General features: G+C 46.4%; 1 protein-coding gene across 1 annotated transcript in view; it reads right to left on the bottom strand.

The window, feature by feature from the left end:
* The window catches only part of CASTOR2 (cytosolic arginine sensor for mTORC1 subunit 2), a 68,636-nt gene extending 62,763 nt beyond the window's left edge, over window positions 1-5,873 (bottom strand). The window contains exon 1 of the mRNA XM_074264001.1: window positions 5,425-5,873. Coding sequence (XP_074120102.1) covers window positions 5,425-5,537 — 113 coding nt within the window. The 5' untranslated portion in view covers window positions 5,538-5,873. The remainder of the gene's footprint in view (window positions 1-5,424) is intronic.
* Window positions 5,874-15,676: the final 9,803 nt, after the last annotated feature.

The raw sequence follows: 15,676 nt of genomic DNA, 5'->3' as shown, positions 1-15,676 counted from the left end.
TAGCAACCCCAACTTACCTTGCTGGTTTAAGCGAGAATCAAATAAGATATTATTTGTAAAAACCAGTTAATGGTGTCTGGCAGCCAGTAGAAACTTAATAAATCCCCTCCCCATTTTATAGACCCAGGCTTGCATAAACAAACAGATAAAGGTTGGAGGATCCTGGGAAATTTCCTGGGAATTCCCCCCCCCACACACTCTTCCCCTTGAGTCCCAGGAACCCTGAAGTTCACAGCCCCAGCCTCTCCTTCCTGCCATTCCCAGGACAATCAGCTGTCACTGAGGGAAGGTAGGGTCTGAAAAATGCGGCCCCCCAAAGCCAGAAGGGCCCTCAGAGATCTGCCCGATCTCAGCCTCTCTCTATACAGAGAGGGAAACTGAGGCTCAGCTCCCCATGCTCCCCCTGGAGCCTGGACCGACCCCTAATTAGAGAGCCAGGAATTCTTCAATGGGCAGCGGTGGGTAATCTGGAGCGAAGAGCCCCAAGGTGGGCCTGAGGAGGGCATTCAGGGGACTCAGGGGGGAGATCCTGACTGACTGGGGCCTTCCCCAAAGAGGGGCCCCTGAACTACCAGCACCACCCCCTCCTCAATGGGGTTCTCTGCCTCCACCCCCTTCAAGGTGCTTGGTTCCCCCAATTAGCATATGGAGGGTCCTCTCTGTGGCTGGAAAAGGGGAGCACTGAGGACCATCCCTGATCCTAAGGATGCCCCAGGTGGGGAGTCATCCCCCAAGTCATGAAACAAGATGGCGACAGTGGGGAGGAGCCCGCTCTTGATTGGCCTGGGCAGGTGGGGAGAGGGAGGAGCCCAGGTAGGCAGAGGGCCTCTAACCTTTTCTGAGTGCGGCCCCAAGGGAGATCTGGGCCTTGCTCAATACCTGGGATTACCCAGGAAACCGATTAGATCCAAACACACTTCCCTATCTACATCTCCATACATATTTACACTCCTTTAAGAATCGGCTCTCACACAGAGATAGTGACCCATTAGCCTAGGAACTAGGAGGTGGGGTGAGGAGCCTGCTGGGCAGTTAGTGTGGCTGGGGGGACGGTCCATCAGCAAGCATTTATGAAGCACCAACTGTGTCAGACACCGGGCTTAGGCCCAGAGAATGCAAAAAAAGAAATAGGGGTGATTTGAACCCAGAGCTCAGGAGAGTTCCAGACAAGGAGTTTGGGGTGTTCCCAGGGTGCAGGAGCTGGGTACAGGAAAGTGTGGTGTTTACTCAGCCTCCAACCCTGAGGAATCTCAATGTCTCAGGCTCTTGTGGCTAAGAAATCTCTCCACCCCACCCAGGCTGCTTCTGGTGGTCTAATGAGGGGGAACCTGTGGGCCCTCTTGACCCCTCCCCACCTGCTCTCCCAGAGGCACCTGAGGGATCCATTTAGGAAAGCAGCACAGAGAGGCTTGGGCGGCCTTGCCTTGAGGGGCAGGCCACAAAAATGAGAGCAGGGGTGGCTGCTGCTGACCAGGGATCCAGGCCATGGGGAAGGGGTTGGCCACAGCTTCCAGGAAGGTTACCCCAGCTCGAGTCCAATTTTACAGATGGAGAAACTGCAGTGAGCTTCTCTGATCTGGAAGGACCAATCTTTTCATTTTACAGATGGGGAAACTGAGGCACAGAAGGGTGAGGTGATTTCCCTTGACTGAAGGAGCACAGATCTGGTATTATGTATATTAAAGGACCTCCAGAGACCATCTAGTCCAATTCCTCCAAGTTGCGAATAAGGAAACGGAGGCATTTGCCCAAGATCACACAGAGATCAAGCAGCAGAACTAGGATTGGAATCCAGGTTCTCTGAAGCCCAGCAAAGGTTCTTAGGTACCAGGGAAGGTGGATCTTGAACAGAATTCACCAAGCAGATGAAGTGAGGCATTCTGGGAAATCAACTGCCCCACAAAGGGCAGGATCCCCAGGATGACAAGAAAGGCAGTTGGTGCTTCAGGCTGACAAACTCTAGCAAAGAAAGGAGGTGGGAAATCTTCAGGGGGTGGGCTGCGATTGTCTCCCTGGGCCAGGGGACCATCATGGAGGCCATGACCCAGGAGAAAAAGGATAAAAGCCATCTAACTCTCTTAAAGCGACAATGGAGGCCTCCGGGTGTGTTATTTTGGGCAGTTTTTGAAGGGATGAGGGGAAGCTCCTCGTGTAAAAAGAGAAATAATAAAACTTTTGTGGGGGGAGGGCAAAAGCAAAATAATCCAATGTTATTCGTAGATTTCTGGGGGGCTGAAAGGGCTGGAGGGATGTCAGGAGTCAGGAATCCCACAGAATGAGGAAGCCAAGAATGTGAAGGTCACTCAAGGAGTCCACGGTGGGACCCAGACCGGAAGCCATGTTCTACAATCTGAACGGCACCTAAAGGATGAGGAGGGAACCTGGTCCCTACAGAAGGCACATGTGGTAAATCTGGTGAGGGGACCTGGATCCAGATGGTCCAAGGCCTTGAACGCTGGGCTAAGGAATCTGGACTAACCCGTGCAGTCCCCAGTTCCAAGCTTAAGGAGAGGGGCAGGCAGGGACACAGCACCACCCTTCCCCCCCAACAGCCCTTAAGGTAACCAAGTCCCCCCCTCCCCCTCCCCCAGGTCCAGAGGCAAAGCCAAATCTATACTGGGAAGATGGGCCGACCCAAGCCCCAGGCTCCAAGAAGAATGAACTTTCCAAACAAAAAGTCCCTCCCAAAGCAAACACCACTCCCTCCATTATCCTGAGGTATCTCCCATTCAAATGTAAACTCCTTGAGGGCAGACACTAGTGGGGTTTTTGTTAAGCATGGAGTTCAGTAAGGGCTTAATTTCCCTCCACTCCTCCATCCATCTAGCAATCCATTCATCCAACCCAAGGAGTCCTCCCAGAGGTCAGTCCAAGGGGTCACAGGGGTTACAAGGGGCAAGGCCAGGAGCAAGCGCGCTCCATGAGGCGACCATTCACTCAGAAGGGAAAAAAGGCTGCCTTTGGTCCTGGGTGAGAATCCTGCCTTAACCCTAGAGTAAACGTGGCCAGACCTGGAGAGAATCAAAGGACAAATTCTAAACTACCCCTCTCTGTCCCTTCCTCCTTTTCACCAGAGCGAGGAGCTACATTTCAGGAGAATTCAGTATCATTAAAGTTTAAAGTGAGAAGCCATATACATAGCCTGAGGACTTAGATTCCAATTCAGCCACAAGAAGAGTGGCCTGTACCCACAGGTCATTAAACCTCAAGAGGCCCCATTTTCTCACCCATAAAATGGACAGAACAGCTCCCGGAGCTTGGCAAACCTCAAGGCACCAGTCATCCCTGGATTATGAGCATGGCAGAGCCAACATGGCGGCCGGCTTGGTGCTCCATCTTGATCTGGGCCGGGGGAACCACCCCCGGGGCAGCCGGGTCTGACCGCACCAAGCCTCTCTTAAGCATCCCGGAAGAAAGCTTCCTCAGGGAATCCATTCTCTCCCTTCCACAAGTCTTGGGAATGGCTGACTTTTCTGCAGAGCCTAGAGCCCTTCCATCGCCAAGACCAAATTTTTTTTAATCTAAAAGGTGTCTCTGAAGACCACAGCGCTAGGGCAGGAAAGGACCTGGCGGGCCATCGCTCACCCCCTGACCTTAGCGAGGAGGAGACTGAGGCCTGACAAGATTAAATGGTTTGCCCAAGGAAACAAATGGGGGAAATGGAGGATGTGGGTTCAAACCTGCCTTCTATCCCCCCTGGGACTTTGGAGAAGTCGTTTTCCTCTGTAAAGAGGCCAGAGATGACCTTTACAGGACTCCATTACCAGGGGACCGAGTATTACTGGCCCCCCCATACCTTTCCTAGGGAATCCCGAGGCGCAAAGGGATGCTGGGTATTCCCACCGCAGAAAGGTGTGAAGAGCCTTTACTGGGGGGAGGAGTCACCTCAGTCCTGCCTCCCTGAGACCCTCCCCACCCCACGACAAACCCCCATCTTCAGTTGGGGGGGAGGGAATGTGGGCTGTTTAATGGAAGACTTGTTTAATAATTTACGTTTTTTTAAATAACGAAAAATAGAGGCGGGCTCCTCCGGCCTCGTTACTGTGAAAGTGGAGGCCAAATTCACGTGGAGATTTCCACCTTACAAGCCCGGGCTAAGAAAGTCCACGAGATACTCAATAGACAGGACCTAGGCAAACACCGTGGGGGGTGGTTCTGGGGGCACAAATTCAGCGAGGTTTCCACGGAAGTGGAGCAGCTAGACAGTCCCGTCCGATGACCCTCCCGACCCCCCCCCCCAGCAGAAATGGTGATTTTTATTTTAACCTTGACCCGCCGCTTATTTTCTTTTTTGAAACACCGGCCGCAGTAACTCCCACTTGCCCCCCCCTATTAAGGCAGGGTGGGAGAGGGTAGCCCAGGGAAAGTGAAGTCACCGGCATCGGGAAAAACAAAACACTTAAGTTGCAGCCGGAACCTCACACTCGCTCCCACGGGCTCGCGCACTGACACACTCGCTCGGCCGGCCTGACACCCGGGCCCAGCTCCCACCCGGCCGCGGGGCACCGCGGCCACTCAAGTTCGAAAGGCCGCGGAGAGGGCTCCTTCTGGGGGGGAGGGGCGGAGGTCTTTGCAGCATCGCCCCCCCCCCCCGAAAAACAACATTCCGCCCGAAACACCGTAGATGGAACTGCCCCCCTCTGCACGGATTCGGAAACTGTTCCCCCAAGCACAGTCACCAGGATTAAAAATGAGCTTTTAAAGACCCCCCCCAAAAAAGCAGAGGGCTGCAGGGAGATTCCCCCCCGCCCCCCAGGCTCCAGAATTTCTACCGGGCACCTTGACGTAAGCACAGTCGGGATTTTATGGTTCCTCCCCCCCCCCATAACTGCCCTGGGCAGGGTCCTCCCTCCGCCGCCCCCCCCCCCGGGCCCCCAGCTCTTTGTTGTCCCCGGAACGAACCGAATCTTCCCTTCTCCCTCCGCCTTTCTCTTTTTTTACTTTCACTGTTTTTCCTCCACATTCCCCACACCTGTTTTTCATTCATTCATTCATTCATTCGCGACTGCAGCCTCCTCCTCCTCCTCCTCCTCCTCCTCCCCCTCCCTCCTCCCCGGTCCTCCAGATTTCCAGGGGGGGAGAGGGAGGTGGGGAGGGGGAGAGGAGGGGAGGGGGTGGTGAGACAGACAGAGAGTGGAAAGACCCGGCCGAGGGGCAGCCCGCGGGGTTGGTCGAAAACACCCCCGGCTCTCCCCCGGGAGGCTCGGAGAAAGGCGGGGGGCAGAGCCCGGCCGGGAGGGGGGAGGAGGGGGATCCACAGGCACCAAGTTGTTTTCCCAGCCCTCTCCGCTCCCCCCACCCCTCCCCTCCTCCCTCCTCCCCCTCCCCGCTCCTGCAAGGGAATTAGCCCAGGGAAGCCGGCTCGGAGGCAGCCTCTTTGTCTCCCCGCGATCGGGGCCGGGCCGGGGCCGGCCCCGCACTCACCTCGTCTTGGAGGACAGGAAGGCAAGTTTGATGAGCCCGTAGGTAAACAGAGGCACGCTCTCCTTGGCTATGCTGGCCACTCGCAGCCGGTGCTCTAGGATGTGCAGCTCCATCCTCTCCTCTTCTCATTGGGAGTCAGCGCATCCGGAGGGATGACGGGGGGCTCACTCCCGGCGGCCCCCCCGGCCCCTCCCCCTCCCCCCCGCGGGGCACCGGCGGCCGGGCTGACTGGAGGGGAGGGGTTCGGCGCGGCTCCGGGCCGGGGGCGCGGGGGGAGAGGCCCGAGGGCTGGGGGGAGAGGGGCAGACAGCGCCCCGGAGTTCGCGGGCTGCCCCGGCCGCGGGCGGCGGAGAGAAAGAGCGAGCGAGGCTCGGAGCCGCCGCGGGAGGAGCGCAGGGGCAGAGGAGCAGCGCAGCTCCCGAGTGCAGAAAGCAGCTGGTGTTACAGTCTAACAAACAACTTGCCACTCAAACTCGGGCCGCGCTGCGCCTGCGCCGGCCGGCTCGCGCCTGCTGGGACTTGTAGTCTGGCCGCGCGCCGGGGGCGGGGGCGGGAGCGGGCGCGAGGGGAGGGGGAAGGAGCGCAATTGACTCATGCCTGCCTAGTGTCCTCGAAAACAAGGAGACAGAGGTGATGTCAGCAGCTACCGGTGCCGCCGCCGCCGCTGCGCCGCTCCTGACCGCCGCCGCCTCCCTCCTCCTCCTCCTCCTCTTCTGCCTCCTTTCCACCCCCTCCTCACCTAACACTCTCTCTCCACCTCCTCCTTACCTATTCCTCCTCCTCCTCCTCCTCCTCCTCCTCACCTCCTTCTCCACTTCCCACCTCCTCTCTCCTTCCTCCTCACCTTTTCTTCTTCCTCCTCTTCATCTCTCCCTCCTCCTCCTCTCCCCCCTCCTCCTCTCCCCCCCTCCTCCTCATCTCCCCCTCCTCCCTCTTCAGCTCCCCTCCTCCTCTTCTCCTCCTCATCTCCCCCTCCTCCTCTTCTCTTCATCTCGCCCTCCTCCTCCCTCTTCATCTCCCCCTCCTCCTCTTCTCCTCATCATCTCTCCCTCCTCCTCTTCTCTTCATCTCCCCCTCCTCCTCTTCTCCTCCTCATCCCCCCCTTCTCCTCTTCTCTTCATCTCCCCCTCCTCCTCCCTCTTCATCTCCCCCTCCTCCTCTTCTCCTCATTTCCCCCTCCTCCTCTTCACCCCCTCCCCATTACTGGCTCCTCTCCCCCTTACAAAACCCTCCTCTTTCTCACTTTCTTCCCGACTGTTGTAATCTGGAGCTGGATTATAATACTAGCTACAATAGGAATGACAGCGTGCAGTTATGTAGCATTTAGGTTTTTCAGAGCACTTGACCATTACCAGCTCATCAGATGGTCCCATAGCCCTGGGACGGAGGGGCTGCCCTTATCTCCATTTTCCAGCAGAAGAGAATGAGAGAGCTTTTCCGTGACTTGCCCACTAGGGCCCAAACTGATGGTCTCAGGCTGGATTTGAATCTAGGTCCTCCTGTCTCATCCGTGACCTCCAGTCACTACAAATGTCAGCCGATCGGAGAGGAGAAAGCCGGGAGAAGCTCAGTGCTTGCCAAGTACTACATAGCACCACAGGGTGTGCTTAACATCCATACTAAAGTAATGAAAATAATAATCATTTTCTTGCTTTGCCTTTGACCATATTTGGGTTTGTAGCTTTTGCCTCGAAACTCTTTCTTGTTTGTGGAGGATGAAGTCCTCCCTAAGGATGTGGATTAAGTGCAAAGACTTAGACTGAAGGTTAAGAAATTGTCCTTATTTCCAGCTCTCCCTGGACCTCAGTCTCTTCATCTGTAAAATTTAAGGGTTGAACATACGGATAAGGAATCATTCTTTAGATATGCTTTCATTTCATCCTCACAGCTTTATAAGAGTGGAAACTCAGCACTTCCTAGCTGTGTGACCCTGGGCAAGTCACTTAACCCCAGCCTCAGGGGAAAAAAAAAAGAGTGGAAACTGAGGAAGAAAGAGAAAAGCAGGATTTGAACTCGACTCCTCTGAATCTTTTTTTCTTTTTTTCCAGGCAATCAATTTGCCCAGGATCACACAACTAGTAAGTGTCAAGTGTATGAGCTGACCTTTAAATTCCTGAAAACTGCCAAGACCCTTGCCTTGTGCCAAACACTGGACTAAAGGATGGGAATTTAAAAAGAAAAAGGAAAAGGTGAAAACAGCCTTCTTGACTAGGACTTTGCATTAAAGGGGAGCAGATAAAGGTATGTGCAGATGGGGAGTGATCTCAGAGAGGAAGACAGGCTCTGATGAGAGACAGGGGAATGTTGAAGTAGAGACGAGGCCTGAAAAAAAGTCAGACAAACCTAGAGGCGGAAGTGGCGATGAGAGAAGGCTTTCCTGTCCCAGGGGAGAGCCAGTGTAGGTTCAATAAGAGGAATTAGGAATAAGCCAGTGTTGATGGGCCCTCAAATGTGTGGAGGGGAGTAAAATATAAGAAAAGTTATGAAGAGCTTTAAAGGTCAAACAAAGGAATTTGTTCTTGATCCTCAGGATAATAGGGAGCCACTGGAGCTCATTGAGCATGGGAGTAACATAGTTCTATGTATGAAGAAAATCACCATGGCAGCTGGAGCCCTGGGTTCAAATCCAGCCTCAGACACTTGTGAGACATTGCTCTTTATCCTTCATTTTTTGGAACAGGACCATGATCAAGGTGATGTCTTGACTAATAGATGAATTGGATTTCAGTGGGGCAGAATTGCACAGTCATTAGCTTTCTAGTTCAAAGTCAGAAAGTCAGGTCAATTGGTGATGGCCACTTTGGCATCTGAGTCTACCGACAGAGGCCTCAGCCACTTTCATGGCCACTGGAACAAATTGTTGCCATCTACCCGTTATGACCAGAGAAGTCTTCACGTGCTTGGGGAGACATCTAACTCACCCTTGGGTTTGATTCCATCCAGGTTAGCCCATCTGTGGAGACAGTTTGCTAGCTGTGTGACTGGGCAAGCCAGTGAATTTCTGAGTTTCAATTTCTTCACCTGTGAAATAGGGGATTGGACTAGATTGCTTCTAAAGTACTTTTTAGCACTATTTTTTTTTTTATTATTATTATTCAGTTGTTGAGTCATGTCTGACTCTCCATGATCCCATTTGGGGTTTTCTTGGCACAAATACTGGAGTGGTTTGCCATTTCCTCCTCCAGCTCATTTTACTGTTGCAGAAACAGGTAAACAGGATGAAATGACTTACCCAGAGTCACACAAATAATAAGTGACTGAAGCCGATTTGAAATCTGGAAGAATGGTCTTCTTGTTCCCAGGCCTAGATCCCTGTCCACTGCATCACCTAACTGCCCCAGTATTCTATGATTCTTCCATTCTCTACTTTATCACTCCTGTTTCCATACCTTGGATCATGCCATTGCCCCTTTTTAAATGAATTGCCTTCACTTTCTATTCCTTGAAGTTATTCCCTTATGGATGAATCCATCTCAGCTTTCCATAATTCTTCCAGCTAAATTTTTATATATTTATTATATATATAAAATAAATAAACTATATTTATAATAAATCAGGATTTATTAAGCACCTCTTAGTTTCCTGGCCAAAAAGAAATTATCTTTCCTTTCTCCAACTTCCCATAATATCTTTCCTGGCAATCTTTTGTTCTTCTGTAACTCCCCTTTATAGTATAAAATTTTCAGTATATATCTTCCCCATTCTAATATTATGGGTTATAATTACTGAGGATTGTGAGCAGTGCCATCTTGTAAAATAGGTTAAAGTATAGTAGGAAAAACCAGCCTGAAGAGACCTTGTTGAGAGACCCAGTAAAGCAAGGTCATCTTAAGAGCATTTAAAGATGAAATTGAGGGCAGCTAGGTGGTGCATCAGATAAAGCACCAGCCCTGAAATCAGGAGGACCTGAGTTCAAATCTAGCCTCAGATACTTAAACTTCCTAGCTGTGTGACCCTGGGCAAGTCACTTAACCCCAGCCTGGGGGGGGGGGGGAGATGAAATTGAAAGGAATAGAATAAGAAGAGGTAAAATGGAACATATTATCTAGCGTTCTTATGGTGACTGAGGCTCATCATTAATTATTTCCTAGTCCCCTCCAGTGCCAGTGCCTTTACTCCAAAGTACATTTTATTCATTTTCTAAATTTCCATGTGTATATGTTATCTTTTCCAATAAAATATGTTTCTTTAGGCTAAAGATTATTTCATTTTTGTTTTTGTGTGCCTAACACCTAGCACAGTACCTGGCTCACAGTAGATACTTAATACATGCTTATTGATTAAATGATCAATTAAGGAAAAACTACATTTCCATTCCACAACCTCAATACCATATGGAATATCTATACAAGTGGGAATGGCAATTTGATAAATGTTATGATAATAACTTTTAATATATAAATAAAATCTAATAACAACAATAATAAATGATAAAAGCAATGATGGCAGAGCTGTGGAGAAACAGGCTAGCTATTATATGAAACAGTACAATTTCTTTGAAAAGCAGCATAGAGACATACAATGAGTGTCATAAAACAAAACTATTATTACCAAGGACCTCCTTGATTACCAAGTATTCTCCTATGAGACATATACCCAAAGGCAGAGAAAAAGACCCCCTCTATATATGTGTGAATATAGATATATGCAATACATTTAAATATAATATTCACAGGGGCAGCTAGGTGACCTGGTGAATAGAGCAGGGCCCTGAAGTCAAGAACACCTGAGTTCAAATCCAGCCTCAGACACTTAACACTTCCTGGCTGGATGACCCTGGGCAAGTCACTTAACCTCAATTGCCTGGGGGGAGGGAATATATATATATATATATATATATATATATATATATATATATATATATATATATATATATATATAAAACACATAAACATACATATGTTCCTAGCAACACTATTATTTTTTAATTAAGTTTGTGGACACTAAGTAAATACCCATCAGTTGGAAAATGGCTGAATAAGTTATGGTATATAATATTATTCTATAAGAAATGATCAGGAGGATGATTTTAGAGAATCCTGAAGAGACTTACATGAAATGATGCTGAGTGAAATGAGCAGAACCAGGAGATCATTATACATGGTAACAACAAGATTATGTGATGATCAATTCTAATGAACATGCCTCTTTTTAACAATGAGATGGTTGAGGCCAGTTCTAATGGTCTTGTAATGAAGACAGCCATCTTCAGCCAGAGAGAGGACTGTGGGAACTGAATGTGGATCACAACATAACATTCTTACTCTTGTTGTTGTTGTTTACTTGCATTTTGTTTTCTTACTCATTTATTTTCCTTTTTGATCTGATTTTTCTTGTGCAGCAAGAAAATTGTATAAATATGTTTACACATTTTGGATTTAACATGTATAACACACATTGGATTGCTTGCCATCTATGGGAAAGGATGGAGAGAAAGAAGGGTAAAAATGAAACACAAGGCTATGCAAAGGTCAATGTTGAAAAATTATCCATGCATATGTTTTGAAAATAAAAAGCTTTAAAAATAAAAAAAGTATGAATATATAAGTACATATATATGCATGAAGAAAACAGTTTGGGGCTGAGAATTATTGTTAATAAAAGAAATGAAAACTAACTAAATAAGTTTGAATCTTTTGTTTTTATTAGTTTTCTTTCCCTTCTACCCATCTCCAATTAAAACAAAACAAAACAAAACTTTCATAACAATGTGCATAATCAAGTAAAACATATTGACCTTTTCCAAAAATGTATGTTTCATTCTTGATCAAGAATCCATCCCCTTTGTCTGGAGGTGGGTAATGTTTTTGATCACCAGCCCTTCCAGGATCATGGTTGGTCATTAAATTGGTCAGATTGTTTAAGTTTTTCAAAATTGTTTTTCCTTTCAGTATTGTTATGAATATTGAAGAAATTGTTCTCCTGATTCTGTTCACTTCATTCCATCTGTTCATATACATGTCTTTCTTGGTTTCTCCAAAGCTTTGATTTTCATCATTTTGTTGTTCAGATATTTTTCATTGTATCTGACCTCTTGATGATCACATTTAGGGTTTTCTTGCCAGAGACACTGGAATGGTTTACCATTTCCTTTTCTAGCTCCTTTTCCAGAGGAAAAAAACTGAGGGAACCTTACCCAAGGTCACACAGCTAGTAAGTATCTATAGGCTGAATTCCTACTCATAAAGAACTCTAAGGGGCAGCTAGGTGGCGCAGTGGATAGAGCACCAGCCTTGAAGTCAGGAGGACCCGAGTTCAAATCTGGTCTCAGACACTTAACACTTCCTAGCTGTGTGACCCTGGGCAAGTCACTTAACCCCAGCCTCCAAAAAAAAAAAAAAAAAAAAAAAAAGAACTCTATCCACTGTGCTACCTAGCTTACAGCACAATTATTCTATATAATGGAATACAAATATTCCATTATGTATTCCATAATGGAATACAAATATTCCATTATGTATTCCATAATGGAATACAAATATTCCATTATGTATTCCATAATGGAATACAAATATTCCATTATATTCATATACCATAACTTGTTCAAGGGGAAGCTAATTAGCATAGGTATGGAGTCAAGAAGATTTTAGTTCTAATGTGACACTTTTGCCTCAGTTTCCTCATCTGTAACATGAGCTAGAGAGGGACATGGCAAATTACTGCAGTATCTTTGCCAAGAAAACCCCAATGGGATCACAAAGAGTCAGATGTGACTGAAATGGCACAACAACAATGCTCATGGACACTCAATTAGGTTTCCAAGTCCTTTGCCCCTAGAAAATGACCGGCTATAAATATTTTTATAAATATATATCCTTTTCCTCTTCCTTTGATCACTTTGGTGCATAGACCTCAAAGAGAATTCACTGGGTCAAAGAATATGCCCAGTTTAGTATCACCTTCATTTTCAATTATGTCCCTCTCCCCTCTCTAACCAGAGAGCCATTTCTAAAGCAAAGAATAAAAAAGACAGAGGAGAAAAAACAAGTTCGATAAAATTAATCAATGGAGGAATCGAGCTTGAGTGTTTCACTTCTGAAAAGAAAGGAATTTAGGGCAGTTTCTCTTGTTTTTCTCACACTTGCTCACTATCATTACTTAGCTTTCATTGACTTCGTAGTAATTATCATGGGTATTGTTCTCCTGGTCCTGCTTGCTTCACTCTGCATCAGTTCATACAAGTCTTATTTTTCATATTCATTGTTTCTTGTGGCTCAGTGGCAGTTCATTGCATTGATGGGCCGCAATTTGCTTAGCCATAGTCTATTAATAGCATTATTTGTAATGCAAACAAACCTAAAAAAGGAAGCAAAATTGGAAACAAGCTAGGTATCCAACAAATGGGGAAGGACTACATTAGCTGCTGGCATGGGAATATGAAATATTACAAAATTAAAAAGGACAAGTAAATAAAATGCAAAAAAAATGTGAAAAATCTAGCCAGGTAAGGAAAGTGGAATCAGAACCACAATGCCTATCTTGATTGCAGCTATGTAAATGATAATGGGGTTGATAGCATCCAAAGAATCTAAAGCCATATACATATAAATTGTTGTTTATTTTTATCTTTGTGGTCCCTCCCTTCTCCCTTTTTGGGGAGAGACCAGAATAAGCCTGTATTAAGTGCCTACTGTATGCCAGATGCTGTGAGCTTTGTGGTCACTCTAAAAAAAGTAGCCTACAGTGATTGGGGAGGAGCTAAACATACAAACATATGTAAGTACACATGAGGATCCTGGTCAAGTCATTTCACCCTATTTGCCTCGGTTTCCTCATCTGTAAAATGAAATGGTGAAGGAAATGGCAAATCACTCCAGTATCTTTGCCAAGAAACCCCTAAATGGGGTCACAATGCATTAGAAAGAACTGAAAAATGACTGAACAGTGTGGAGATGAAGGCGATGGGAAGAAACATTACATATAAGTCAAATTAAAAGAAAAAAAGGGCTGTATGAAGCATTTCATTTAAAAAGAGACCAAGTTGATGAAGAATGTGTATTGTCCAGTTTATGACAAGCATGGGGGTGGAAAGTCCATTAAATTATAGTTAATTAGTTCACAAATTTGAGACTGATACTCTGGGTGGCCAATGACTTAAGCCTGGAATCTTGGAATCCTGTGGAGGGAGTTGGATCCTATTGGAAAAGTTACATTACATTTTGGATTTCTACAAGCAGGTTCCTGTTACAAAGGTCCATTTCTTTGTACTCTAGGATTTTCCCAGTGGCATCTTATGATGGTGAGTCAGGGAATACTGTGGATCATGGGAGCATCTAAACAGCAGATGGTACAAAGGGCAATGGAAATACACATGGTAGGCGACAATGGGTTGGAACTTATTAGCAACACTATTACCAGGAGGAGTAGCATGCATTTATTTGTATTTATTCTTTTGCTATTTTTTCCATACATATGTAGGTTCATGCTTATTATTTCTACTATTTAAATGAAAGCATCTTTAGAACTAGAATGGTTTCATTCTTTGTTCCCAGCAGAATTCCCGACACATAATAGGCACTTAATAAATGCTCATTCATTGACTGACCGTGCCTTGCATTTTAATAGGCACTTAAACGCTTCCTGATGACATTCAGTTGTATTTGACTCTTCATGAGCCCATGTGGGATTTTCCTGGCAAAGATACTGGAGTAGTTTGTCATTTTCCTTTCCATTTCATTTTACAGATGGGGAAACTGAGGCAAACAGGATCATACATCTAGTAATGTGAATACAAGTTTTCCTGACTTCAGACCCTATATTCTTACTATCCATATGCCCACTTAAATGCTTACTAGTTTTAAAAAAGATCCTCCAGATCTCATTGCCCTCAGGAATATATATTGCTGGAACTGGACTTCTCTACTAATTCAAATCTTGCTTGTATTTCCAGAATCCTGGTTAAAGCTCTTTCAAAGATGCCTTTCTTTCTTTTTTTTCTTAATATTATTTTATTTTTCCAAATAATACATATAAAGATAGATTTCATTCAGCTTTGCAAAAACTTGTATTCCAAATCCTTCTCCCTTTCCCCTTTCTCCCCTCCCCAAGATAGCAGGCAATCCAATATAGGTTAAACATGTGCAATTCTTCTAAACCTATTTCCATATTCATCATGCTGCACAAGAAAAATTAGCTCAAAAGGGGAAAAAATGAGTACAAATGTGAATGTACTATGCTTTGATCTCATAGTCTCCATAGTTCTCTCTCCAGATGGTGGCCTGAATCACCTCATTGTTGAAAAGAGCTAACTCCCTCATGATTGATCATCACACAATCTTGTTACTATGTACAGTGTTCTCTTGGTTCTGTTCATTTCACTTAGTTTTAGTTCTTCTAAATCTTTCCAAGCTTTTCTGAAACCAGCCTGCTCACTATGATGCCTTTCTTGATTCCTCTGGTATCCAATGGGCTCATTTATCCTGACTTCTGCAAGCCCCTATATTAAGCATCCTTCGTTTTGGTCATACAATGTAATGTTCTGATCGTCTCTCAGTTGATTTAAAGTTCTGATTGTCTCTCAGTTGTGATCCTTCTTTGGGAGGAGGTTTCTTTTCTGTATAATCTTTTCCTCTATGAGCAGGTTTCTTGGGAGGCTTCTGGAGCTTCCAGCCAGCCTCTTCTTCTTTCTGAATCCTGGCTCTGAATCTCCTCCAGCTCTTGTCCTTCCCCAGTCCAGACTGCTTGTCCAGGCCCAATGTTGCCTCTTTTATCCTCCCAGAGAATGGGCGTGGGATAATGCAAGGGCTTCTGGGAAGAACCACTTCAACCAATGAGCTTGCTCCTCCAGAGAACTATCAAGTCAACTTGAGTTCTCACCTTGTCATTGTCCAGACAACCTGAATTCTCACCTAGTAATCCTAACATCTCCCCCTTTCTTTTGATTTAGAACATAGGACAGTCATGACCTTGACATGTCCTGTTGTCTTCTCTGAAGATTTCCTCTGTGCTAGTCTTTTCTTCCCAGCGTAGTCATGAGCTCCTTGGGGGAGAGACCCACAGGACTAAGCTGGGCTTTGCATGGAGCAGGAACTTGGGGATGGTACCTACTTCTCGCTTTATCTGATCTGGCCCCACCTTCCCTTTCCTGTTCTCTCCTCTACCCTATCCCAACTCCTTTTCACTCTGCCCCCCAATGTCCACTGTTCCCTGGACATATTCTATACGGATTCCTCTGTGGTTTTGTTTGTAGTCTTATGTTTATTTAACTCAATTTAGCTCAACTCAGTCAATTAATTTCAGGTATTATGCTAGG

This window comes from Sminthopsis crassicaudata, chromosome 4 (genome assembly GCF_048593235.1).
Source record: "Sminthopsis crassicaudata isolate SCR6 chromosome 4, ASM4859323v1, whole genome shotgun sequence".
NCBI lineage: Eukaryota > Metazoa > Chordata > Mammalia > Dasyuromorphia > Dasyuridae > Sminthopsis > Sminthopsis crassicaudata.
This window is presented reverse-complemented; position numbering and strand designations above follow the sequence as displayed.